We start from the raw sequence: 27553 nt of genomic DNA on the forward strand, positions 1-27553 counted from the left end.
AATTTTCTTTCTTGATTTAGGTTGAAATTAACATTAAGCAGAAACTACAATCCTGTAAGTGTCAGACTGACAACAAAGTGTAAGAAGCCTTGTTAGTCGTTACTGCATCATCTCGACAGTGTATTCACCTGCAGAGCAGCCTGCCCTGAAACTGGTCGACCTCCAGAGGTGAGAAGCAAATGCTGAAGTTCTGCGTGGAGCCAGGACCTATGAACCCGATGCTGGGCTCCACACTGAAGGGAGGCAGCTCAGGGCTCTCCTTCAGAAGAGACGTCTCACTGGACACAGCGCTGTGGGGACGGGCTTCAGCCGACGCTGCTGCTGACGACACAATCGCACATTTAACTATTTCAGCATTTATTCAGTTTCATCTCCTGTTTTTAAAGCATTCAAATGTAAATGGTTAAAAGTCACTGAATGTTATGATCAAGGTTAAATCAAGGGTTTGACTTCATGATGTTGTTGTAATACCTTCTTGGTCGTTGCCCGTGTTGCTGATCAGATCCATGACAACCTGCCAGGAGTATTCCAGTTTGACATCACCCTGATTCACCAACTGCAGCCTACACACACACACACACACAGACACACACACATTGAAGAGGTGTCCACTGTTGTAGATTATCAGAACGGTATTGATGGATTGATACAACCATCTATTCCCGGTCCCCTTTGAGCCCATTTCATCATTTTGATTATTTCAGTTACATGTTGTTTAATGAAGCATACACTGCACACGATGCCTCACTTACTGGTGGCGTCTGCTTTGGTAGAGCATGGTGTCCTCGAAGTGGATGCTGGTGTCGTTGCAGGTGAACATCACATAGTCACAAACTGCGCTGAGCAGCAAATCCAACTCCCACTGCGAGCCCTCCACCACGGAGCAGCAGGGCTCAGGTTCTGTGTTCGTCACCTGCATAGATGGACATTATGGACATCGACGGTCAGCTATAATTGTGAACTGGAAACTCTGTCGTTAACATCACTGTGAACATGTGTACCTGATTCTTCCCAGGTTGCTCTGATTGTGTAGCAGCCTCCTCTTTTGAGCCACTCAGCCACTGGCCTGTCCTCTGTCGGTCGTCCCAGTCGGCCACCTGGTCCACTGGCTGCTCGAACTCCACCTGGCAAACCTTACATCTGATTAGCTTGCTTTTCAGGGTCACTGGCTGGTGGGAGCTAAAGGTGGCGGTCACCTCTTTAGAACAACCAGCATGAAGGTGTCCCACCTGTAACAAGCAGGTTGTTTGTTTGAAATCACAAATGGCGAAATAACATCCAAGAAAACAATAAAAGAGAGGATATGGTTTCTTAGAAAGAATCTCACTATAATAGATAGTATGCGGTGCAGGGGCACAGCCACAGCGGTGCTTAGGGACCATTGTGTCATCGTCTTTCTTTGGCTATAAGCTATGTGGAGTAACAAATAGCAACTACTTCATTTTAAATTGTTTGGCATTCATTTATTATATTTAATGAATAATGTAACTGTTAATGATGTTCAGTATATGTACCCTGCATGCCAGCAGAGACAAAATAAGCTGAGGTTCGCGTGTCTGAAGAGACCTGTATGCTTGTCATGTGACCGTGCACAGTGAAAACGATATCTACTCAGTTTATGCTGAATTCTGTCTGCCTGCAGATGATGTTAAAAAATGTAATGGATGTTTTAGCCGGGCCATTGACGCAGGCAGGATGCTACATGTCTGACTGAAATCTCCAGATCAATGTGTTCAAGTGTTTCATCCATTTACACATTCATAAAGGATTCTATCCGACAGCGTATTCTCTATCACACACCACATTATTCAGGGGCTTAGAGCTCTTTTTCTCTACAGATACACCGTCTTTCCTCCAGTGCCGTACCTGTGGGGTAAAGACGACCTGAGGTCCAGTAGGAGGCCACTCAAACCTCACCGCCTGGCTGCTGCTGTGGTTCCTCATGGTGAAACTCTCTTGGTAGAGACAGTCTACATGGCAGTCACCAAAATTCAGTTTCTCATAACTATCTGTGAGGGAGAAATAATGCAGGATGAGAATCAAGATGTTATTAAATCACTACACGGGGAGTGAACTCAACACTTGTCTGTTTGTCTCTGCTCTCCCGCCCTCCTGTCTTCTCTCACCTCTCTCATCGTCCTGGTCCATTTCCTGTGATGACCAGTTGATGTTGTCGAGAGAGACGATTTGCTCGTAAGTCTCTCCGGTCACTTGTATAATGGTATTGCTGCACTGGTTGTCCTCCACCTGCAGTGTCAACTTGGCCTTGACACTCAAGGGCTCATCAGAGCAAAAACCGACCATAATCTCCACCTGTTCATTAACATTCAGCTTGAGAGCGGCTCTGTGCACCAGGTGATTCTCTGTGGGAGAAGGACAAGAGGATGGGAGTGTTACTAACCATCTCTCTCCATGTAAATCAACAACTCTTGATCTGAAGTCTTGTGGTTTCTCTTTGCCTGTAGACAGAGTTGTACCTGAGTCAGTGCAGCCCTCCAGCTGTGTGAAGTGGATGGAGCTGCAGGTGTTGCCTGGAGCAGCGTTGAAGCTGAACACACCATGTTTATCCAGCATGTCAACCTGAACCTGCACGACAAAGACACACAAAACCTGATTTACAAAGCTATCCTGTCAAATATATTATATTCATGTGAGTATTGTAAACGTAATGTTGCTAAAATTCCGTTTTTTAATGACCCAGATCAAAAATCTTATAGTTGTGTCTCACCTGAGCTGCAACAGTTCCATCATTCAGCAGCACCAGGGGCAGAGTATTCCTTCTCCCGACTAATTCCCGTCTGAACTCTAACACTGGGCTTCCTTCGCTGGTCCTCAGAGCTGGACGCAGCACACACACACTGGGCAGATTGCCCTCTCCCACCAGGTCAAACTCCAGCACCTTGGTCTTGAATGTGGGTGTCGTTCTGGATCCAGCAGAGGAGAGAAGAAGTGCAAAGTGGTCAGCAAAGACAAAAGAAGAGGTTGTAGGAAATAGGAGACCAAAGGTAGACGACACAGTCATGCACTCATACCTGCTGGTTCCCTCCACTGTGGCCTCGAACGCAGCACTGTACAGCTGCATTGACTGTGGCGTGAAGGTGACCACAGCGAATGCGTGCGACTGGCTGGGGATGTTCAGTGTTGTAGCAGGCAAATCAAAAGCCTCCACCTGACGGGACGACTGTGAGGAAACCCAGGTTCATTTTTACTAACTGTACCAGAATCATTGATAATATTTATGCATGTGTAAAAGACATGTACACGTTCACAAAGCTTCACACGCCTTACCTTGCCACCACCATATTTGATGGACAGGCTGAGCACGCAGGGCACCTTGCTGCTGTTGGTGAGCTTGAAGCGAGCCTGAACAGTTCCCCTGACCAGGACTTTGTTGAAGATGAACTTGTTCTCATCCAGGACGTAAATCCCTTTAGCCTCGTTAAACTGCTCGGAGGAGAGCTGTCTGCTGTTGGGACACAGGTGATGCTCTTCAAAGATGGAGGCCATGTCTAACGCTATGTCTGGGAGACAAAAAACGTCAAATTATTATAAAGTAAAATCCCTTTGTGAAGAAAAAGTGTAGAAGGACATGATTCCCACTTTATTTCGGTGATGAAGACATTGTACATGTTTACATAGTCAGTGATTGTAGAAGAACTTATGCGTGTAACAGGTTTGGATCTGAGCCCTTTGGAAACAAGCCACAACCGTGTTAAACAATCAGATGAGACAGAATCAGATCAGCGGCTCCTACCGGGCTTGCAGACTTTAGCCAGCAGTCTGTATGGAATGCCCTCAGGCTGGTCTGAGGGGTCACGGTCACTGACGTCAATGAGCAAACCCTGGTTCCAGTTGCCCAGCTGGTCAGCTGCACAATCCACCGACACCACCTGGTGAGACTCTGGCTGCAGGATCCCTACGCAGGGAGACACCGAGAAGACCCCCAACGTGAGGCGATTCTGGAGGGGACGCATGAGGGCGTCAGAGGAAGGGAGGAAAGATGCATCAGACAAATGAGGAGAGGTTGTGGAAACACTCAAAACAATTATTTACTGAATTTACTTGATACAGTCATGTCAACAATTAACTAAGTTGTGTTAATTTGATATAATTTAATATTACTGTTAAGATGGCAATGAGTGACTTATGTGCAACCACCATAACTGTATTAGGCAATTCCAAAATGATCTGGTCGACTTGGATTCAGTTAATAAGTCAGTGTCAAACTAAGAGTTACTACATTTATCAATGCCACTATAGAAATATTCCATTATACTGACTGTAACTTTATTGTTATTATTATTAGTTGGCAGCAATGAAGTGAGAAACAATACAAACAACCACAGACTTGACTTTCATCTGTTTTCACAGAGGTTATTTCTTCACTAAAAAAAAACCCTGCTTAAATTAGAACGGCTGACAGTAACTAAAGAGACCAACTTTATTTAATTTGTTTCTCATGTTTCTGTTCAGCCACCGAGTTCCACACTGAAAAGTCACAAACTGTCTCTCACCTGCACAGAAGTCATGTCTTTCTGGGAGGACTCGTTTCTCACTTTGGGCCTCCCTGTAACGTTGTCCTTCTTCTCTGGGACCCTGAGGAAGAAGAGCAGGACACAAAACACAGTCTGGTTTGAACATCTTCATGGAAACTGGTTTTTAAATGATTGGACAAGGACATGGACGGTTTCATCACGAGTGAGACTTGAGTGGAATTTGTCGGTTTTGGGGTATTTTCATGCACAGTGAGGGAGAGACAGAAAACTGGGTGCGAGAGTAGGACTGGAATGACACACAGTTATAGGCCCTAATCAGTTGTTGGCCCCACATTCTTAAACACAGTTTGACAAGTTACCGTCCCATTCTGAGTGCTAGCCCTTGTGTGTCTGTGTATACTGTACATGTGTGTGTTCTCCTACCCCGGCCTCCCTGTTAGAGAAGAGACTGCGCCCGAACGGCAGATGCTGTAACGGGTATCAAAGATTCCGTTGTTCTCGATAGTAAAGCTCAGGGTTTTCTTGCAGCCGTAGGCCAGTGGACCGAAGTTGATGTCGCACACGGGTGTGATCTTGTACCTGAAGAAGGACAAAAGTAAATTCATCGCAATTTGTGCGAAGGCTGCCTCTGTGAATCAAATGAGGAATCTCGCAGATTGCTGATGTGAAATGGTGCAAAATGATAATTCATCAGAAAATGCTTTAAAGGGGTACAACACGATTTGAAATCAGAATCTATTGTGATATCATGTCTTAATTACTAAAACATATTATATTTAACATGACAGAATGAATCAAGCATTAACCTGGAGAAGACAGACTGGAATGAAACCTTGATGGTCAAGAATGCTATGGTTTCGCCTCCATTCCCACTGGTGGGTTCAATCAACTGCAGAAAAGAAGTCGGTTAGTCTCGTCTCTCAATCACATCATTCAGTTTCATCAGTGTTTCAACTTAATATGATGAAGATAATCCAGTCAAAATTCACTTCAAGACAAAACTTTAAATCTCGAAAAATCTAAACAAGTCTGCTTCTGGGATAAAAACATTTTGGTCTAACTGGTGAAGTATGTTGTGCTGTTGTGACTTAGCTTCTGCCTTTTATGAACAAATAGGGAGGAATCGGACAAATCAAAAGTCCAATCAAAAAGATATGGTCCCAGAAACGTGCTAATGAGGTTAGAAAATCATTTTCCATTCCACTTTGACTTCAGTTGAGCCCACAGCTTTGTGACGGTTAAGACCGGTGTACGGCTCAGACCTGGCAAGACAGGATAGGTTGATCTCTGAGTTGGAGTTCACTTTTGGGTTTGAGGAGGATCTGAACTGCTGTGGCCTTCTCGTGGGGCATCAGACTGCCACACTGGGGGGACGCGGTGAAAATGGAGTCTAGGGCTGGCTGGTTCGGTTCCGTCTGCTGAAACATGAACCTAGAACAAAACAGTCACAAAATCCACCTCATGTGGAACTGAACCACAAGGCATCACCTTGAAATGTGGGTTACACTCACCTGTAAGAGATCTCATATTTTCCTTGGTTTTTCATCTTAAGAGGGAGTTTATTCTCTTCAAAGGCTCGAACGATTCCATAGTCTAGACATCCATCTTTCACAGAAACAGGAGAATACAGTGTATGATTAATTTCCGTTACTATGACATCAGGGCTGCAGCTTGGTCGGTCAGTGTTGAACGCCGTCACCTTCCAACAGGACCACGAGGAGTAAAATGTACGTGTGCGCTGTGACAGTTTCTACCTGGTGAGATGTCCAGAGCTACATCATAGGCTTCAGCTGTGATCAGTATGTTTTCAGTGTGTAAGATGCCGACAACCTTCTCAACGTCCGACACCTGAAACAAAACACACAAGCTGTAAGCTACTGTATGTACGTACAAACTGTGACATACATACGCTCAATGGATTTCCATGAAACTTGGTGGGAGGATGGGCAAGAGGCCAAGAAATAACAAATTTGACCTTGGATCTAGAACTTTTTTTTAACATCGTGACATAGGGCCTTTTGGGACAATTTCTCCAATATTCCAGGAAATAATTCATGGATCTTGATTAAAAGAATCATGTTTTGTACAATTTGGGGATCGATTTTAAGTGATATTTTCACTTTGCATTCCTGAACTGTCGACCTCACCTCCAAACGCAAGGTCTTCTTGATGTGCAGTGGCTTCTTGGCCCTGAAGTGTAAGCTCAGGGGGAAAGAGGAGTTGGCTGAGATGATCCCCTGATCCTGTGGCACACTGAACTCATCCCCCAACTCCTCCACACCCTGCAGTCTCCAGGATACAGGCAGACATGTCTTATTACGTAGTGTCACGTTACGGCTGATTCGCCTGGAGGGAGGGACGGGAGAGGGGAGGTTAATCAGAGAAACACAAGAGGGACAGACAGTTTAATTTAAACGAGAATTTGAAAGTAATCACTGCTATCACAGTAATGGGCATACACTTTATCATGCCGCTTCTTACTCTGTAGGGCTTTGTGAAAATCACCTATCAAGTCATTGATGAAAAACACTCTTTTTTCAATTTGCCTTTCCTGAATTAGTTTTACAAATGTCGGTACCTGTGCAGCAGAACTCTGTCAAAGTGCATATGTCTGCTCTCCAGCTCCAGCTCTGGTCGGACGCCGCGACACGAGAAGTTGATGATGAAAGGCTCTGGATTGTCCTTGATACAGCAGATGACGCTGTCATTCATCTGTGCCACCTTCGTCGGGTAGGCCCACACTGTCAACTCCTAACAGGTCAGCAGAATATTCACGTGTATTAGTGTTTTTACAGTCATCAGTATTCAGTCGATGGGCGATGGTAGACGGTGCCACGGTACCTGCGTCTGGTCTGGTTGGAGAGTCATGGTTGGAGGGTCCAGCAGAAACGTACTGGCATGTTTGTCTTGTTGGAACTGGAACTCGACCTCAACCTCCAGACCTGAGTTGTTATGAATCACCAACTTCTCCGTGTTCTCTGGGTACCTGTTTTCCTTGTATCTACACACACAAATGCCGAAACTGTAAATACGAAAGCAAAGAACCATACAAGCACACAAGGCCTTTGTTTGGCATCGCTCTGTCTCTCACCTGTCTCTAGTCTTGCTACAAAGCAGTGGCCCAAACTCAAAATATCCAGGTTTGACAACATAGCTCTTCTGGACGCCTTCTTCCATTTGTGGCACCTTATTACTGAGAGCAAACAGAGTCCTGGGGGAAACCACATATGATCATTTTAAGTCCTCCGTTTGTGCAGTCAAAGTTATGTCAGTGTTTGTCATTAAGTCTGGTTAGAGTGTGTCGACTGACGTGTAGTCTGTGCAGATGGAGGGAAACATGCCAATTCCTCTACAGGGGAGCTGGTAGTGTCTCTGGGATCCCAGGAGCTCAAAGTTAAAGGTCTGCTCAAACCTCCCCAGGGACTCGGAGTAGAACCAGATCTTCAGAAGCACTTCCCCGTTGGCTGGTACGACCCAGCGAAACGTTGTCAGGCTGCAACACAAAGACGCCATTACTAACAATAAGCAAAAGCTAAAACCCAACGTGTCGCAGTGATGTGTGTGTTTCCTTACCTCTGACTGCGTTTCAGCTCTAAGATTTCTTGGTGATGGTCTGGTTCACTGCCCTCAGCCGTTGTGGTATTGAGCGTAGGCGAGCGGGTCGGTGGTTTTTTCTTGGTTGTAGTTCGGCTCTTGCTCCTCTGACTCTCTCTGCTTTTTTTATCCTTCTCCTTTGGTACTGCGATCTCCTTACCGCTGCCCTTGCGGCGAATTTTAGATACAATTGCCTCTTCCTTTATTGGGCACAAACACACAAATACACAATTTTGACTTAAAAAATGTTCATCACGTTCAAATCTGTTTGTACTGTTGATTTTTTAATTGATATAATTCTTGATTCCGTGTATGACATTGTCTTTACCTTTATAGAATCGTCCTCTGACTCTCTGGTCTCTTCACCATGTTTGTCCGGCATTGAAGGAAGCAGGAAGGTGAAATGCTCACAGGTGAGGGGACCGTTTGTTTGCTCCCTGTTTTCGGGGAAAGGAACAACCGAGAAGGTGACGGGAGGCGAGATGGGTGGGCCGCTGGGTCCCACCCCCATATTATCCAACACCTGAGGACACCAAAGGAGAGAAGGACACCGTTTAGGGAATGATGATACATTTACAAAAAAACAAACTACTCCAAGAGATAAAAATAAATGTTAAACCGACCTCATCCAGTGGAGGCAGGCTGCTGCCTCTGAGCAGCTCTGTGGCACTGGGATGGTCTTTCTCCGTTACGTTGAGCACAATGTGAGGGATGATGACCGGATGAGGCAACTTGTCTCCTTCCTTGTCTGCTTCTGCCGTCGTAGGCAGGGGAGACATCGTCTTGCTGCCGGCTTTCTTGCTCCTTTTGCCAAAAGGACTCTGTGGACACAGCGCGATGATCAATGAGGAATACTGTACTAGCATTTTCCTCCCTATTAATTCTAGTTGAGTACAATTAATAGAAGTAGTACAATTTACACAGTTTGGTATGTAGGGACCGAGAAATAATTTGTGGCAGTTGTTTACCTCCAGATTCATGAGGTCACTGTGACCTTTAACCTTTGTCCACTGAAATCTAATCAGTTCATCTTTGAGTCCAAGTGACAACTGATCAAACTTTGAAGAAATTCCCGAAGGCAGACTTGAGCTCTTGATTTTGTTCAAATTCGAATCAGGATATATCACGTTCACAAGAACATGAGCTCACAGCGACATTGACCTTTGACAATCAGTTCCTCTTTACGTCCAAGCGAAGGTTTGTACCAAATCTGAAGAAATTCCCTCAAGGTGTTCCTGAGATGTTGAGTTCAAAAGACGTGTTTTGTGAGGTCACAGGGAGCTTGACCTTTGACCCCCCCACGTTCTGATAAGTTCATCCGTGAGTCCAGGTGAACATTTAAATTTCTAAAAGTTACTAATCCTTTTTTTTTGGGCAGCTACAGATTAACTGACGACAACCACACCATCAGTGAAAAGCAACTTTCTTGGTGTTTTTTTTGGGAATCACTGGACTAACCTGTTTGTCAGCCGGCGGATCCTCTGGCACTGGTACAGGTTCACGGATGAGCGAGACCAGCAACAAGCCCCGGGCCTGGTCCCAGTGCTTCAGGATGTGCTCCACCTGCACTCGACTCTGCTCATACGCAATGAACTGAGACTGCAGCTCAGACACCACAGACTGGAGAGGGCAGCAAAGGTGGATTGGAAACAACACAAAGACGGTTATAGAGTCCGAGTGTAGGTGTGGTGATTGTATCACTGTGTATTTTTTATGCAGATTTAACTTCATTACATGTGACTTTATACATCAAAAATAATATTTTAATAATATTATTATCAAACCCACCACTTCTCCCTCCAGCTCGTCCCCAGGCTGAAGCGTCTCTCCAGGTAATCCCTTGGCTTCTTCTGTCTTCTTGGGTGATTGGTCCCCCTCTTTGCCTTGATAGGCTGAGTTAGAAGAAGAGTTTTAGTATTTGTTCATGAGAGTAAACAGTGTGTATTCGTATAGTGTGTCCTATTTTGTACGCATGTTCTGCATTAACGTGTTTCTTACGTGATTCTTTAGAGGCATCCTGTGCAGCTGTCGACTGGAGAAGAAAAATACAAAAGTTAATAAATATCACTGTTTGGCAAAGAGCTTTAGTTTGAGAGACATCCCAGAGTCATGAATGCACAGACCTCCTTTCCACCAGGTGGACCCTTCCTCCCTGACCCTTCTTTGATATCTCTGTCTCCACTCTTTTTGCTTTTCGTCACATCTTTTTCTTCTCTCAGCGTCTTCATCTCTGCAGTTTCCGCAGGCTGAGATCCAAACACAAGTTCCATTGTACACTACGTAGAATAACATATAAAGAAGTCGTTTAATGTGCCACTGTCTTCAAACCTACCTCTTCTCTCTCCGTCTTATCCGTGGTTTGATCTGCGTGTAACTGTTTGTTTTCTTCCGTCTGCTTTTGTGACTCATCGGCCTCTTTGTTTTGAGAACCTGAAGCCAAGAGAAACATGTGTCATCATCAACTAAGTAATCAGATTACAGTCTATACACTATCATTTACTCTATATGATTCAAAGTTTTCTCTTGCCAGGGTGTGAAAAACAATTCGGTTTCTATTTTCACACAAAAAAACCAGAAATGTCTCTTGTACCTTCATTTAATTTATGTTGCTGCTCTTTTGTGTCCACTAGGGATTCTTTAGAGTTGTTGGAGGTAGGTAAGCTCCGTTTATTCGATGAATCCATGGACTGGAGAGGAAATGAAACAAATCAATTCCACTGATTGTGAGACTGACTTATTGTGTATTTGTGTGTGGTTATTTACCTGCTTTCCTTCCAGCACGCTCTTCCTCCTCGAACCTTCTTTAGTATCTTTCTTTCCACCCTTTTTACCCTTCTTCTTCAACTCTTCTTCTCTCAGCCTGTGCAGCTCCTCCTGCTGCATCTTTTCTTCCTCCTCTTTCGCAATTTGCTCAAACTCCCTTAGAAACAGACACACACACATAAGAACACACAATTATTTTAATGGTTGAAAATATTCAGAATTAAATCAAATTAAATACTGTATATGCTGGGATCATTTTAGGATTAGAATAAGCAGTTGTCTGTGCATCTGCCAGTACCTGAGTGTCTGCTGTTGGACTTTCTCTTTGTGTTGCTGTCTAAGAAATTCTTTCTGCTCCTCTGGCAGAGCGTCATACTCCTCCTCATCCAGCTCCAGCAACCACTGCTCCTCCCTCTCCGCTGTCTCCTTCTGCAGAGCCTCTGAAGGAGCCACACAGACAGTTGCACATATGGTATCATAAACCTTCTTGAATAGAAATAAGAATCTGACTAACTTGTGTTCTGGTGCATGTTTTTTTTGTTACCTTCAGCTTCTCTCTGCGCTCTGTCCCGTGCCGTCCTGGCATCAAAGGAGTCAAACAAATTGACCACGTAGATGTGTTTGCTGTTTTTCAGGGCCTTGAGGACGACTGGCAGCGTGCTCGCCGCAGATTGACAGTACACAGAATTCAGGTCGTCGATCACGACCCCGCGGTGACAGTCTTTTGACTGTTATCACAGCAACACACACAGCAAGGACCAGACGAGAGAGGAGACATGAGACACAGTGAAATCTCTGTACAGTTGTACTGATGGATTTCAAGTGCTTTAGAGTGGGTCTTAGCTGTACTACACAATATGTAAGGTCCCGTGACACAAGGCCCTTGTCGCTTTATTTTGTAGCTTTTTTCTGATGTGTAACACAATGTTCTACAACAATATAATGTATAAACTTCTGCTGCCGTCTTTTTGACATGTCTTACCTGAAGTCTCTCCACCAGGATATCAACCAGTAGATGATCAGGTAAGAGACTCCTGAGTGTGGTCACATCTCCTCCCTGAAGTAACATTACACCAAAGGAAATGGTTAATTACATTTCATTTTATTTATAATATTAGAGTATATTCAATTTATATATGTAACAAATCAGTAAAGTGATAAACTGTACCAGGCAAAGGGAATCGTATGGTTTTTCAGTCTCCTGAGGTTTCTTGCTGCCGTTTCCACTGCAGCCTTCCTCATTTGCTTTTGGAACAAGTTGCAGTGAAGCTGGAGCTGAGTCTTGATTCGGGTCTGAGTCTTCATGATGTTCTCCAGGTCCTGGTTCTTGGGTTCCATCTGTTATCTGAGCTGGAAGGTGGATACATTTATTTTTACCTTCTGCAAAAGAGCCACTCATCTAACTTCTAGTCTTCAGCAACTCCCGGAATTTCACAGTACATTATACGTACCAGCCTCTTTCCTAGCGTACTCGGCAGCAGCGCTGTCATGGACTTGTCTTGCCATCAAACTAACAGGTGAAGTGCCATGAGTCAGCACATCTGTAACCACTGCATCAACACTGACACATGCAGCTCCATAGTGATGAGCCAGAGCAGCCGCTGTGTCGCTCCCACCTGGAAAAACAGGATATACAGACAACTTCAATATGCAGACTCACACATAATCCACTTAACTGACTACAGCAGTTCGTGTTTTTATTTTTCCCAATGGGAAGTGTGTTGTTTTCACCTGTCTGTGGAGCTCCATACACAATAATCGCAATGCCTCTGCAGTCGCGTGCAGCCAGACCCTCTGGTGACATGTCATCACACTTGTGGCGGGCGATCGCTCTGGAGACGGGGTTCATTTCTAGCTCTCCCACTTTCCCACCGCTTGCCTCCGTGGTCATCTCTGAAATGATTGAATGCACAAAATACAAATAATTAAAGACACCTGCCTTCAGGTAGATCAGGTTGGATTAGATCATGCACTGATTGAAAATGCAAGTATATGATTTCAATGCTTGTCGATGAATCTACCATCTTCTTTCAGCTGGGAGCAATGCTCCTTGTAGTAGTCGAGCAGTTCTCTGGGAAGACTTTCTCCAGGGACTCTGGGGGGCAGCAGCAATGTGTTGTTCTCTTCGTAACCTTGCATCAGACGCAGGATCTGAGTTGGATGATGTAAGAGAGGGCAGGAGAGGGGAGAGACGCACCAGGAGGGCAGAACACAGAAAGAGAGAGTGAGAGAAAAGTTAAAGGTTGATGATTATACGAGGGGCCACGTGAGGAGAAAAGAAAAGCAAGTGGAGTGTTCGGTAAATAGTGCAGCTCATCTTTTGTTTGTCTCCAAGAGGGAATGAAAAAGTGAAAGGTAAAAATTGTGGCTAATGTTTGAGTTGCAACTGGAAAGTTATATTAAACAGACTTTTTAATTTTTGCCCCTTTTCCCCCACGTTTACCTTCTCTTCCTCCAGATACTGTGTGTCGAAGTCCAGAGAGTAGAACTCAATGGGAAACGAGCAGGGGTTTCTGACGATGACCTCAGACTCTACGTCAGTGGTCGCAGGCAGACAAGGTCCCAGCTCCAGCACCGACGGGCAGAACTCAAGTTGTGGCTCCTCAGCCTGACCCTGGGCTGCGATGAACACCGGCTCCGTGTTCTCAGCCACGCGGACCACTAGCTGCCGGTGGTACGCATGCTGCGCAGACATATACAGAAGGTCATTGCCTTTATTTTGTAAAACTACATTGAACAGAATTCTAAAGCCAACCAGGCTGCTTACCCTTTCAGTAGGCCTGAACTTTATCTGGACGTTGACTCGTTTACCAGGGGCCAGCACGCCGGAGGAGGGAATCATCTCAAACACCGGCAGAGGTGGTCGCTGCGCCTGCCAGACTTTCTTACGCACATGAAGAGGCAGGAACTTGTCAACCTGAGTGACAGCAAGAACAGAAGAACGAAGGTGTCACTCTGATGATTTTATATTTGTATTAGAGCCGGATTTATCAGGTGACTGATAACAAAAAGCCAAAATGAGCCTTAAAAAGATAGATATTATTTAACTTTTATTTTACTTTACAGAAAAACAGAAAAAAAACCTTTATGTTATAGTTACTTGTTACTATACCTTTGGAAAAGGCTTCACGTGCTCAGCCACGCTCCAGTCGCACGGCACAGACTCAGGATTAACCAGCTGTATTGTCTTGATCTGAAAGTTGTGAAACATTAGATTCAGGAGGTTTTTAACCACGGCCCCAGTTCCCTCTCATGTCTGTTTGGTTACAGCAAATTGTTTTTTACTTCATTTGTTTCAGGATACAAAACATGGCCTTCTTGCTACTTCAGCATGAAATCATTCATTATAGTTTGACCACATTATTTATAACCACAACAAAGTTGCAGCTCTTCCTGTGTTTGAGCTTTGTAAGAAAAGTCCTTGGAAATAATTAACTTAACCTGCTTTTGCAGGGAACAAGCGCAAGATGTCACCACAGCAGGCGGCATACTGGTCTCTCAGTAATGATCCTCATTAGTGAGCCGTGAACACACTCAGTACTTTTGAGCTCTACACAGGATTTGTACTCTTCCTACTGCACATTGGTAACACAATGAAAAATAAACGTGCATGTGTGTAACTATACAAATTTAGCACGTTTTATGATTCTCTGTTACCTGACACATGCCACACTGTAAAGTGTCGAACTGGAGTGAATCCGTGGACACAGTAACTCCCGGCACGTTCACCACTGCACTCAGACGCACCTGCACCATCGGACCGCCTGCAACCTGTAGAACCCAAAATAACCACCTTAAGAACACAGTCACAATGATACTGACTATAAATGGAGTCAAGGTTATTTAAAAATACATGCACATGTAGTGAACATGTTTGTGTAATGTTGTCGTGTGTACCTGGATCGGCATGACAACCCTGATGTGTCCCAGCTGCTGTTTGGCTCCTCGAGGATCAAATTTAACTGTGAAGGTCTGAGTCTCAGCACAGGGCAGATTCTTCACCCGTTCAAACTCAGCACTGAAACCTGAGGGAACGACAACACAATCATAACTCGTTTTTTATCTGTTACGCATTGTAATAAAATATAATAATAAAAGATGCAATGTGGAAGAGTCAGAAGAAAAATACAACTGTGACTATACACAAGTTAACATGAGAGGAGTAGGAGACAGAAAACTTAAATAGAACTCATTTTTAAACTAGTGCTCAGCAGAAATGCAACATCTTTAAATACCAGTCTCACATTCTGCATAATTGTGATACACTAATACTCAGATATCACATTCAATAACAAACAGAGACAGAGAACTGAAAACGCTACGAGACATTCGGACGTGTCTTGTGTTACCTGTGTCAGCGAGCGGTTTGTGATTGGCCTGGAACGACACAGGTACTGACCCAGCGTTGGTGACATTCACAGTGTGACTGAGGACTTTCCTGGGAATCACGTGACCAAAATCCAGAAGGTACTCTGGCAGCAGGAACCTGGGGGAGCGGAGAGAAGCAGGAGTGGAGAGATAAATCAGGTTATGTTAAGTTATGTTGGTGGAATGGGGGTCAGTGAAAAACCCATTAACTTTTGGAGCAGATCCATGGATTTATTTTACTTTCTTTAAAATGTTGGGGGTTTTCTCAAGAAAAACTGCAAAGATCTTTTCAAGCATAATGATCTGGATTAAATAAAAGTATTTTAGGGGGGGGGGGGATCTTTATTCAGTTACTGGATAGTAGCCAACCTTTGTGTTTTAGAGTTTTATTTTAATATTTGCAGTAATGTTCAAGTTAGTTTTTTTTAAATTTGGAGATAAATAAACTATGGTGTTAACATTTATTGTTTGTTCCTTTAAATGATGGATTTTGTTCTTGTATGTGTATTTAAAAAAAAGAAAAAAAGTTTCAGTTTCTCTGTTGTAGCCTTGAACTTCAACCTGACAACTTTACTGAATATGTCACAATTGGCAGTTTACGTCTGTGGAGCAGCGGATCACACATTGTGCTGTGAGTCACTCCAGGACTTCCACCAATCCACAAGCACCACGGAGTAAAAACAATCCAGATATCTCTCATTAACCAAAACCCTTTGAAATCGATAACACAGTTTCACACTGTTCTCACCCAGTCCACCAAATGGACCATCTGTTAAACCTGTGTGTGTGTGTGTGTGTGTGTGTGTGTGTGTGTGTGTGTGTGTGTGTGTGTGTGTGTGGGTGTGTGTGTGTTGCTCCATACTTGCTAAGTTTGTGACACTTCCTAAAGGAGCTCTCCGAGCACCTGAGCTCCAGGAAGCTGGCAGTCGCGGCGACAGCGTTTCCTTTGACCAGTGCTCTCTCGACCTCCAGGTGAAGCAGCTCTTCATACTGGACAAGAGTGAAGGAGGGAGACAGAAGAAGGGAAACATCGAAGTTACATAAGCAATAAACAGTCTGACAAGCATTGTCATATATTTTTTTAACATGTTGTGGTAAATGATAACTGTAATTCAGTTTTCTTTAACAGTGTTGTTATATTCAAGTATGATATTCAGATTTATTTTGACAGCTGCAACAGATTCTGCTCCTTTATAGACCTGGGAGTTTTGGGTGAGTTAACACAGTCTTCACTTGTCATATTGAGTATAGTTACCTTTTGTTGACCTCTTTTATTGGCCTAGTTATTCAATTCTTGGTTTATATATAGTTTTGTATGTCTTTGGGTAAATAAAAACCTAGTTTCCTCATTGCCTCACTGCTTGTTCCCTCACACAGTAACTGGACTGTACATCGCCACAAATGAGTTTGAAAGCTTTATATTAGAGAATATGCTTAAAAATCTAAATTCGAGATTAAAAATAAAACTTCTTAATCAATGATTATGGAAAAGTCAAGGTTTCCCTGCTTTACCTCAAGTTGTTTATTTTATTACCTGACTGAGTGTGCGGCTGACCCCTGTTGTCGATCCTTCGCCATTTGCCGAGACCCCATTCGCCTCCACAGTTGTTCGGGCCTGTTGCACCACGTCACTGTAGCACTCGTCTGCTGCAAGAGAATCAAAGTGTCACACCACAGACTGTAGATAAAGATGGATGACATGACAGTTCCACTAAAAATGAAGCCAAATCATCTGTACGGCCCCCTTGTGGCTGGCTGCAGTAAAAGTCATAGGCCCTGCATCCTCCATGTTTGTGAATGAGATATTGACTAAGGAAAAAAGTCGTGTTTTAATTAGTTAATTAATGCTATGAAAACAAAGTCAAATGTCATGATTGACGGCTGAGACTGGAGACAAATCGTCAATATTTGTTTGCAAGGAAATTTGATCATTGGTTATGACTGTCCATCATCTGCAACATTTTGGGTGAAACATGGATTAGCTGCAGCACTTTGGGGCTAAAATCTGTTGTCGAAGAACAGCTCTGTTCAGGGGCTGATTCTTTTTCCTTATGTGAATCGATAACCTCTTACACTGTGTGGTCGGCGCCTTGTGTTTACATCTATTAGCTTGACGAAGTTTGTCCATTCCCGTGCTCAGACAAGAACTCCTGACATTGTTCACAGGGTTTAACATCACCTGACTTGATAATTGCACTTGGGCAAACAGAAGAAACTAATATACAATTTATCTTTTTGTTGGCTGTTGCAGATACACTTTAAGACTCCGACTAAAAGAAGTATATTGCTGTAAAATCTAATCCCCCTGGCTTGTTGGGTGAGGATTCAGTCATATCTGTGTGTAGGAGTGTGTGTCTCTGCGTACACAGGTTTCGAGGTAAGTCCAGGCTGATCCTCGGGAACACTCCCTCTCCAGTCACAGTGATGTCCTGAGCTGGAAGGAACGCCACGTTCAGCTGGAGCCGCTTCTCAAAAACCTCCGGGGCGCCGGGGAGGTAGAGCACACGCAGGCGCTGCTCGGCGCCAGCATCGACGTGACCCTGACACACACACACACACACACACACACACACACACACACAGGTGAAAATCCCTCCATGCATAATGATTGAACCCTCCATAACTGAAATTAAGATTATCTGAAATTACCAAGGCTGGGACGACCATGGGCTGACCAGGTCTGACTTTCTGCAGCTCTTCATTTTCTCCATTGTCTTTTGCATCTTGTTGTTGCTCCTCCTCTTCTGGGGCCTTCCGCGGTCCTGCTGTCTCCTCCTCCTGCTCCTCCTCCTGCTCCTCCTCCTTTTGTGGGTGTGTGATGTTGAATTCGAAGCCCACCTTGCCAGTATTCCGAAGGGTCACCTCAGCTTCCCCTACGTGATCAAAAAGCTGGAAGGAAAAGAGGGAGACTGAGATGTGACAGACTTTAAATTCAAAAGTAAACTTTGGGGGAAACTACTTCACGCAGTGTTTTCAGGTGGAGTGAATGGCTTGTAAAGGTGACACACTTATAGTTTATGGTAACTGTCAAGTATGTATAACAACAACCAAAAAAAAACCGCACAATACACGTAGAAGGTAAACTATAAGGATGCTAGAACGCAGTAGTACTCGAAGTTACACGATGAGCTGACAAACAGGAAGTACACACAAAGCTGAAGGGAGGGGAGACAGGTGTGACACATCAGGGTGCAGGTAATCCAGGAAGCAGGAAATAAGAGGAAGGGAAGTGACCTGACACGAGACCAGAAGAGTTTCAAAATAAAACTAGAAATGAGACAAAAAAACACGAGGAATGACAAAAAGGTAACAACCCGACTCAAGGAGGACACAAATCCCAAAGTCAATAAACACCAACAGCTTCAGGACATCAGAGAACAAGAGAAGGAGAAAGCAAGAGCAAAAAGAAAGCTGGAGAGAATAGAGCTGAACCGACAGGAAGGTCAGAGAAATCTTCTGCTGAATTGCTCATTTCAACCGAATAAAAAATCAATATGTCTTGTTTTGAATATCAATGATAAACTGGTGTGGATGGTCTGAATACATAAAGAGGAAAGTGCAGATCAAACTGTGGAAAAACTGCACAGTGACATTCAAAGTTAATGTGATTTGTCTCGTCAGTCTTTTTAGTGTGAAAACATTGAGGTTAAAAGTCTCAGCAGAGTTATTGTGTCTTTAAATGTGTATCTGCACGTCTCCTACAGTTTGTCGCTCAGCGTTCGATTTTCTGATAATAGAAAACAAAAAAGTGAAAGCAGGGAAGAGTGAGATTGTTTTCGTTGGTCAAAACAAAAAGGAAATTATCAGGAAACAATCGGCAGTGATGCTGCAAATGTGTCGTCATGCAAAGTCACAAACAAATAGGCAAACACTCTCCTCAGGCGTGTGAGTGTCAGTTTGAATATGGCAGTTTGCATCGTTCCCTGAGGTTTTGCACAAAAAAGAAATCTCATTAGTTTTGTTTGAGATATCATGTGTCACACATGGGTGAGCACACAGATGGCAAAGGAAGAAGGACAAGAAAAAAAACAGGATAACAAGACGACGCAGAGGCAAATCAACACAAAAATAAGTATTTTAAAAAATAAAGTGTTTATAGAGTTTTTCCCTGACATGAGCAGCCTGAGACCTGAGAGGTGAACTCAGGCTAAAGGAGCCTGTGGATGGGACGTACCTGCACACCCAAGTTGACGTGGGTGAAGTCAAGGCTGTAGCTGATTACTGACGCTTCTCCTCTGAGTTTGATTTCATATGCCGGCCCCTCCTCCACGTGGCACAGGGCTGTCACCTCCCTGCTGATGTGTGTGTGGCCATAGAAAGACCATTCCACGAGCTGCTGGTCTCCAGGCTGCAGGCGACCGTGCACCGGCAAGACGTCAAAAACCTACGGAGACAACAAGAACAACATTAATAAAACATACACAGGATTGATTCTCTGTTTTTTTTATTTTTATATCTGTAATAACACAGGGACCTTGGACATCATATTGTATTCACTTCTTCTGTGAGTTCAACAGAACGTTTGTACCAAATTTGAAGAAATTCCTTGAAGGCGATATTGTGAAGAACTGTTTAATGTGAATGGATTCATCAGGAGCAGGATAAGCAGTGCAGCACACAGACAAGCCTGTTGTCTGACCTCTTCACCCACCAGACAAACTGGAGATCCTGAGATCTTCACATGTGCACAGTTGCTTACCTGTTCCACCAGCACAGGGCTGTGAGTCCTGTTCTGCTCATCCACACCAGTCCTGGGGTTCAGAGGAACTAAAGAGGGAGGAGGATGTGTTCCCCCATCTTCAGTCACATTCTCTTCTTCTGGCATCTCTCTAAGATAGCGAAAGAATGATGTTTTTACAATATTGTAAAAAGAAGTCCCCAAAATGTGAATTGTTCTGGCTTCATGAAAATGGGCAGATGAAAGCTTCAGAATGACGTATCTACACAGAAATCCTTGCAACCAAGTTATGCATTTATATTACAGTCTATTGTATATCCAATATATCATCAACACACACAGTATTATAATACCCAAGTGCAGAAGGAACTCTTTTACCCCACAGAACTCCGACTCTCATTTTCTCTGTCTGTTCTACTCTCGCCCTCCCTATGGGATCAGATTGGGTGTATCCATCAAGTTAATTAAACAGAGTGTTCTATAATTAAGAGGAATTTTAATAGGCAAGTAGCAGGAAACAGGTCAGGATAGATTGCAGCGAAGTGCTGAATAAACATGGAAGAGAATGAAAGAGATTTAGTGAGTGAAGCCATCTCAAAGCTGGACTGGTCAAGTTCTATATCAAATCACTGAATGCTGGCTACGCTTTGCTGCTAGTGTGTGTGTGTGTGTGTGTGTGTGTGTGTGTGTGTGTGTGTGTGTGTGTGTGCATACATATGAAGCAACATTCAAGTGCGTACACACAGTCGTCGGCCCAAGAATACTTCACTTTTGGTGTGTCAGCATGAGTGAATGGTGGTGACGCAGCCAGCAGGGGGCACTGTTGTATGGTCAAATCTGTGATGAATGTTATTATAAGGGATGAACTGGTCTGGCCTCTGGAATCATAAATTAGTAGGTGTTGCAGTGGGAGATGTGAGGGTGAATAAATTCTGTGGGTCAACGTCTTCCTTTGGGGGTTCAGAGTTTGTCCAAGCCCATGAAAAACATTTGGCCCCATGCGGGAAAAAAAGGAGGCTTTTAAAAATGTGGGTCCTCTTAAGAAATTGTTTAAAACCCACTGGTGCGGACAGAGGAACAGATGGTGAGACAGCAGATGATGACTCTGTAAGAGCTCAGCGCAAAAACAGAAATAGCGTACACTGACATTCTCATCTCTCTCTCTCTCTCTCTCTCTCTCTCTCTCTCTCTGTCTTATCTGTTCTTTCCTTCGTGTGACTGTGGCTGTGTTTTCCAACGTTCAGCCCCAGTAAAACTCATCAAAGCCCACTGAGCCACAAACATCTCACTTGCAGCAGATTGTCAGGAAAAAAAGGAACAATGGGAAGCAAGGATGAGAGTTGATGATGATGTCTTCTTCTCCTCTCATTAGGACAGGAAGACAGGAAAGAGTTCGCTCTATTAAAATATCCCTCTGCTAAAAAGGCAGTGGTGTAATTACTGATAGGGATGTAATTAGCTTAACATGGCAAGATAGTGCAGGTTCTGTGAGCAAGAAAGAGAGACTTAAGAGAGGGAGAGTGTGCACAGTGAGGTCTCCATTTAATTAGCCAGATGGCCTGTGAGACAGATTGTTAGGAAAGGTCACAACGTAAGAGGAGAGGAGAGGAGAGAAGGATTAGTCAGAGAGCAGAAGAAGCAGGGGAGACGAGGGAGGAAAATAAAAAAAATAAAGATAAATAGGTGATGTAAAATCCTGAGATTAAGAGAGGGAGAGGTGCAGAGTGGAAGAATGCCGATAGATGAAAGAGAGCGGGAGGAGGAAAAGACGATGGAGGGCGATAAATCTTGCAGAGCTGTAGCAGGTAGTTGGTTCAAGGCCACGGACAAGCAGACTACTATAGTATTCACGGTCCGTTTCAAGGGCGGGGGGAGTCGAAGCAAAGGCTGCAGAGAGGCATACTGTAACGTTTGTAGAGAACACAATCAGGAGATTTGTCTTCCCCGGGCTTTCGATTCAGAGAGTTTAATGTGTAGCTACGGAACTAACTTCTCCCAAAAGACAGTTTAATATTAGTTGGGGATTCATTCTGTTCCTGTCTCTAAATCTTGTGTTTGTTCTGCTGTTTAACTAAAGAAGCCTTAATGTTTTACAGTGCATGCAAGTAATAAAAGAATCTAAATGTTCCATGGATAAAATGATTGTAAACAAAATCACATCACCTCAGGGAGAAACCTAAAAAGAAATACACGTTTGTCCAGTTTTCTTATGCTACTTTGCTATTCAAGTGAAAACTGGTACAATTCTGAACAAATTCCTGAAAGGCAGATGTAAGATATCATGTTCAAGAGGCCAAGAAACTCAATAAGTGAATCCACCCTGAGCTTGAACATTTGACCATAGAACATTTGTGCAAAATTAGAAAAGATTCTCTCTAAAGGAGTTCTTCAGACACATTCGTGGAAAAAACAAAGCTTTGTGTTCATGTGGCAAAGAAGAAATTCCTTTGAGGCGCTCTCGAGACACCGTGTTCACAAGAGACAGATGGACGGACACCCTGAAAACATAATGCCTGCAGCCACTAGCGGAGGCATGAAATGAATCTGTCCTGGTACATCACTTCTCCTGTGTGTTTAAGGCTGTTTAATGACCCAGATTTCACCTATTGCGCCAAATTTCGGTCAAATTAAATACCAAGTATTCCCTCTACTTGCCAGGTCATAACCAGCAGTATATACACGCTACTTATAAGTCACTGTCTGTATTATCCTTTGATATCACTTTGATGTTTACCTCAATCTATTTTCATATTCCTTAGCTTCCCTATAGTGTGTTGACCCCGTGGAGGCTTTCTGACCCAGGAGCAGCTACGCACATCCACGGTGAAGATGTCATCTTTGCTAATCTAATATTGTGTGTTATACGGCATGCAGCTATACACCACTTACTACTGTTGATAATGAATCAAATGAAAAAAGTACTTTTTCAGTCTACACACCTGAGGGTGCAGTGATTCTGGTTCTCCAGGAAGGCCCAGCGGTAGGACACAGGCAGCTTGGAGCAGTTGGTGATTGTGATTCTTCTTTGAGTCTCTGAGTGGTTGAGCACGCAGCCAAAGTCCACTGTGGTGGAGGAGAAGTGCAGGTTGGGGAAGTGGACTTCAGCGTGCAGCTCCACCAGGTCCTGCTGTGGGTGTCCCTCGTACTGCACCTCAAGGAACTGGGGGAAATGGGGAATTTGTGGAGTTTTTGAAGAATAGAAATAAAAAAATTTAACCCAGGTTGGGAACTACTGCCACATGCAATATGTCATTATGCTCTCAGGAGAATATAATAAGGCAGCAGATGAAAAAGCAAAGCATTACATGGATAATTTTTACAAGATGCATCACTGTTACCTCCTCCACGACTCGTGACACCCGATCTTGACAGCAATCTGGATGGAAGCACACCCACAAGTCAGCCTGTTTCCCGTCACCTAAGACCATGGACTGGACAAAGGCATGACACCAGTTAAAACCAGTGGGTTAACGAATCAACTGGATTTAAGACCAGTGTTCACACAATGTGGGTGTGGACTTGCTCGCTCGATTAAAAGAATCATTAAATCATGATTTTATCTGATGACTTCCAAGGGATGAGTTCATGACCCTTTTAAAATCCCCCCCACTATTTAATTAGACGTTTAATGTAATCCTGCCACGGGACCTGGTCTTATCAAAATACCCTGCTCCTCTTTAGCTTCGTTCTGAGATCTGCCACAGGCTTTTTAATGTGAATTCCAATTGTGGATTCCAATAAAACTTTCATGCCTCAGATATCACATGACTTTAAAAGCAAGGGCATTTGAATGAGGTAGAAAATGAATATGACGTCGTGAAAGGAAAGAGAAGGAGATAAAAATAAAAATATACACAAGATCACTGCACCTAAATAAGCTGCTTCAATGTGCAATCTTTCTTTCCCTTTTTTAAGAAAGGAAAGAAACTATGTATATTTACTCAAATACTTAGCTACATAAAAATAAATATAACTTTACATTAACATTAGCGAATTTTATAAAGTGCTTACTTACTATTTTTAAAGTAATCTGTTACAATCCCTCTGAAACTGATTGGTGGGTCTTTAAACATGTGATCTACACTGAGCAGCCAAATCTGGAGCTTTGTTCCTCAAACACAGAGGAGAGCAGTGTGTGTACCTTAGTGGAAGCTGAGCTATGTGCTCCGGGGGCGTCACACAGAGAGAATGGAGCCACAAGAGAGAGCTTCATGGACAGATTCAGAGACGACACGTTCTTCAAGACCAGTTTCTCATACAGGGGCCTTAGGTCGTTTCCTGGAACCTGTGAGACATAAACACACATTGCTTCTGTGTTTAATCCAGTTATATAAAGACACGACCCTACAGCACCTACACTTACCAGTCATTAGATTTCATGTTAATTAAAAAGTGATCCTTGGACTCACCTTCTCGATGTAGAAGTTCAGCTGCTTGGAGGAGAAGCCAAGCACCGGAGCAACAAAGCGACAGGTGACATCCACAGACATGAGCAGCTCGTAAGAGCCCTGCTGACCCACGATGGCTTTGCACAGCAGACGCTCCTGTACAACCTTGAAAGACATTAACACACGTGCTGTACATCCACTGCAACAACTTGAGTTTATTCAATTGAGCCTGCAAACTGCACACTGTGTTACCTTGTTTGAGTCTGAGGATCCCGTCAGCACCATATCAGCCGAGCAGCCTGGGAAAAGCTCCACCCGAGAAGGCATGAGGCTGAACACTGGCTTGTCTCTGTGACAGGAGAGTAGAGATCCACGCTTCTGGACATCCTTCTTCTTGGGGTCCGAGATGGGGGGCAGGACGGGTCGACCAGACAAGTTGTTCCACCTGCGGGTTTTCGTCTGGGGCGGGTTGCCATCAGTCCCCCAGTACATCCGGTGAACCCGTTGGCCTTGGTTGGTAAGCTTGAAGTGGTACTGGCATGGCTCATGGCTAATACAGAGGACACCAAGGACATGAAGCAAGTTGTGAGGTAAACACTTTCAATTCATTACATCATTGATATTAAAGGAACACCATGTAACTTTTACTGAGCAACAGCGCCCTCTGCAGCCTGTTGGGCAGAATGTGGGCCATGTCTGAAAACATTCTCCATATTCACAGTCACTCAACCATCAAACTTATTTTGAAGCTGCTTTTTTAAGGTATAAAAGTTGCATAGTGTTGCTTTAAGTCATAATTAGACTCATGGTTGAAAACTCTTTTACCTGAAGTGTGTCCCTAAGTCAAGGATTGGGGCAAAAGGCCTGTCACTGACAATTGTGGTGCCGGTGCCTGTGGCAGACAGAGGGACCTTGAGCGTTTGACCGTGCTGGATGGACACTTCCATTCTGTCCTGGAACTCGATTGTGTCCCTCAGGTGTGCAACTACGCAAAGCTCCAGCTGGCTGTTAGGTGGTACTTCACCTTCGCTGGGCTCCACACGCCAGAAGGACTTCCCACGGCTCTGAGGAAACAAAAACAGAGAGGTGTTGCTACTATGGGATGTCTGCCTATGGGTGGATCTGCAGAATGGAGACATGGGCGTAGTAACACCTACAGCAGCCCCACTTCCAAGGCTGAAATGTGATGCATGAAAAGATCTCCCTTGTGGGGGCACTCTCCTCTAACTGTTCTCCACAGGCCATTGAGACCTAAGCTACAGATGGAACCGGAAAGACAGATGTGTATATCATGTAGCTGCATAATCGCATCAACCTCTCAGTGCGGCACAAGCTCGTAGAGATAAGAGCAGAGCAGTGGCTCCCTGCCTGACTTACATAAGACTAAATATCTCCTTACTGTGATAATGATAATGGAAAGTATGATATATGTGCTGTAGTAAAGTACAAAAGCAGTAATACATGAACAGTTTAAAAATAATTGTTTCCCATCTACATTCTGACATAAGCATTAAAAGGGACTGCGGCAAGACAAGCTCCATATTCCCCAGCTCGGTGGACTGTTCGATTGCATTTATTTGAATAAAATCCAGTGTAATGAACAAACAGATTTAAATCTAATGTTCCTCTCCAGTCTTTCCGCAGAGCAGATGGCCTTTCACTGTGCTCGCTGTACTGTATCTGACCAATCGAGATCACAATCAATGTTCTGCACAGCATCTCTGTTGATGGATGGCGAGAACATAAACATTTAATTGGGATTTGGAGAATAAGCTTCCTACAGATGCAATGAAGCCGAGGCACTTTCACTGCCTGTAGGACAGCACAATAGATTGCTGGTCAGCGGGCGAATATGTCGTCACTCAAACACTGCAATGGGCATTTGTGTTGTCGTACTGAAACTAATACTGGACGAGGGAAGTAGAAAGATTTTGATCCACATCTGTGTTGGAGGAAAGTCTAAGGAAACAAAGTATTTGTGTTAAAAAGCCTCAAACAAACAGGCAGAACGTGACCAGCAGTTGACTTTGAGAGTCACGGATCACTTTCTCAGCGTTTATGATCGGCTGGAGGAGGCAGTGGAAGCCAACCTGGGGTGGGTCGATACCAGGGTCAACCGTGCTAAAGGGGTGGGTAGAGTCTGAAGAGCCGTAAGAGCAGGAGGTCGACTCCCTGGAGAGCGGCGCAGGACGACTGGAATCTCAATAATCACATCAGATCGGCAGCATCCCACAGCTTTATTACAATCGATCGCTTTCGTGTGCAGCAAAAGTCAAGACGGGTTCTGGGCTTTGCTCTACAACTATCAACGAAACATCACACTGCATAAATCCTGCATTGATGCTGCAGCCAATGTGTCTGTCAAATATTATACAGCACGACTCACTCAATATATTGTTATGTGAACAACACTCAGGCTCGTGTTTCTGGTTGATGGCAAAAACAGACAAAAATGATGTCTGAATTTCAAACGCATCCCTTTTTCATGGAAGTGCAGAAAACAGCTTCCACATCATGTATGTATGTTCTGTTATAAATTCTATTTCTAACACTCTATCTCTCTTCATATCTGACAACTGACAATAACACTAAAGAGTCTGATTATGTGTCAGGTGAAGGGTTTTCTACTCAAACTGCAAACTGTGGTGCTGGAATATTGTCAAGATATTTGTGATGAGATAATTAATAAAAGCCTCATTCTGGGGATGGAGTCAAAGTTAGTTTTTCACAGAGATAACGAGGAAGTGTGGAAACCTTTCCGCAGCCCCCCTGCGATCTTCTGTCATCAAGTCTATTTGTGTGGCTCCCTGCCAGCCTATTGAGCTCGATGTAATGTAATTCCAGGAGAATCTGCATCGATTGATGCTTCAAAGTGCAGAGGAGAAACTCCTTCTCAACGCTGCCGCAGAGGAGAGGACAGGGTCACACCACTGCAGTTACACCAGGGCTGCCTGTGTATGTGTGTGTTTGTGTGAGTTTCTGTGCGCGCACGGTCATGTCTATGGCGGCGTAGGAAGTATTGAGGCATTGGTTGCAGTCACAAGTTTGTTCCCGATGGATATCAGGCATCGCTGATAAGGCGGTGAGGGAAGGGCTTTCAGGAGGCAAAGGGAAACACTCAATATGATGAATTGTAGATATCACGTTGCCGCAGAGTTTAGAGTTTCGTTTACACTGAGTCAGCATGATAAGTAAAAACAGGTGGAACTCAGCTATTCAATCTTGCAACACGTTATAAGACTGTAACACTGTAAACAAGACAGTGT

The 27553-nt window shown here is 44.0% G+C and overlaps 1 protein-coding gene across 1 annotated transcript in view; it reads right to left on the reverse strand.

Moving 5' to 3' along the window:
• The window catches only part of hydin (HYDIN axonemal central pair apparatus protein), a 56837-nt gene that overhangs the window by 8160 nt on the left and 21124 nt on the right, over positions 1–27553 (reverse strand). The window contains exons 19-76 of the mRNA XM_034588202.1: positions 25113–25351; positions 24540–24837; positions 24309–24452; positions 24041–24184; positions 23238–23330; positions 22839–23059; positions 19957–20050; positions 19396–19605; positions 17871–18110; positions 17587–17761; positions 16756–16868; positions 16084–16211; positions 15203–15339; positions 14751–14878; positions 14511–14624; positions 13966–14046; positions 13621–13770; positions 13297–13536; positions 12875–13004; positions 12585–12746; positions 12305–12469; positions 12022–12203; positions 11836–11910; positions 11398–11581; positions 11152–11293; positions 10854–11010; positions 10725–10777; positions 10681–10691; positions 10423–10520; positions 10214–10336; positions 10089–10122; positions 9879–9982; positions 9549–9710; positions 8714–8911; positions 8419–8613; positions 8070–8290; positions 7807–7989; positions 7588–7707; positions 7338–7497; positions 7075–7247; positions 6644–6842; positions 6251–6344; positions 6008–6101; positions 5759–5927; positions 5303–5385; positions 4920–5075; positions 4515–4596; positions 3755–3959; positions 3289–3521; positions 3033–3181; positions 2729–2924; positions 2478–2586; positions 2127–2363; positions 1867–2009; positions 1002–1229; positions 753–913; positions 472–563; positions 129–321 (exon numbers count right to left, since the gene is read on the reverse strand). Of these exons, the coding sequence (XP_034444093.1) occupies positions 129–321; positions 472–563; positions 753–913; positions 1002–1229; positions 1867–2009; positions 2127–2363; positions 2478–2586; positions 2729–2924; positions 3033–3181; positions 3289–3521; positions 3755–3959; positions 4515–4596; positions 4920–5075; positions 5303–5385; positions 5759–5927; positions 6008–6101; positions 6251–6344; positions 6644–6842; positions 7075–7247; positions 7338–7497; positions 7588–7707; positions 7807–7989; positions 8070–8290; positions 8419–8613; positions 8714–8911; positions 9549–9710; positions 9879–9982; positions 10089–10122; positions 10214–10336; positions 10423–10520; positions 10681–10691; positions 10725–10777; positions 10854–11010; positions 11152–11293; positions 11398–11581; positions 11836–11910; positions 12022–12203; positions 12305–12469; positions 12585–12746; positions 12875–13004; positions 13297–13536; positions 13621–13770; positions 13966–14046; positions 14511–14624; positions 14751–14878; positions 15203–15339; positions 16084–16211; positions 16756–16868; positions 17587–17761; positions 17871–18110; positions 19396–19605; positions 19957–20050; positions 22839–23059; positions 23238–23330; positions 24041–24184; positions 24309–24452; positions 24540–24837; positions 25113–25351 (8804 nt within the window). The remainder of the gene's footprint in view (positions 1–128; positions 322–471; positions 564–752; positions 914–1001; positions 1230–1866; positions 2010–2126; positions 2364–2477; positions 2587–2728; positions 2925–3032; positions 3182–3288; positions 3522–3754; positions 3960–4514; positions 4597–4919; positions 5076–5302; positions 5386–5758; positions 5928–6007; positions 6102–6250; positions 6345–6643; positions 6843–7074; positions 7248–7337; positions 7498–7587; positions 7708–7806; positions 7990–8069; positions 8291–8418; positions 8614–8713; positions 8912–9548; positions 9711–9878; positions 9983–10088; positions 10123–10213; positions 10337–10422; positions 10521–10680; positions 10692–10724; positions 10778–10853; positions 11011–11151; positions 11294–11397; positions 11582–11835; positions 11911–12021; positions 12204–12304; positions 12470–12584; positions 12747–12874; positions 13005–13296; positions 13537–13620; positions 13771–13965; positions 14047–14510; positions 14625–14750; positions 14879–15202; positions 15340–16083; positions 16212–16755; positions 16869–17586; positions 17762–17870; positions 18111–19395; positions 19606–19956; positions 20051–22838; positions 23060–23237; positions 23331–24040; positions 24185–24308; positions 24453–24539; positions 24838–25112; positions 25352–27553) is intronic.

The sequence above is a fragment of the Hippoglossus hippoglossus genome, chromosome 6 (assembly GCF_009819705.1).
Source record: "Hippoglossus hippoglossus isolate fHipHip1 chromosome 6, fHipHip1.pri, whole genome shotgun sequence".
NCBI classification, from domain to species: Eukaryota; Metazoa; Chordata; class Actinopteri; order Pleuronectiformes; family Pleuronectidae; genus Hippoglossus; species Hippoglossus hippoglossus.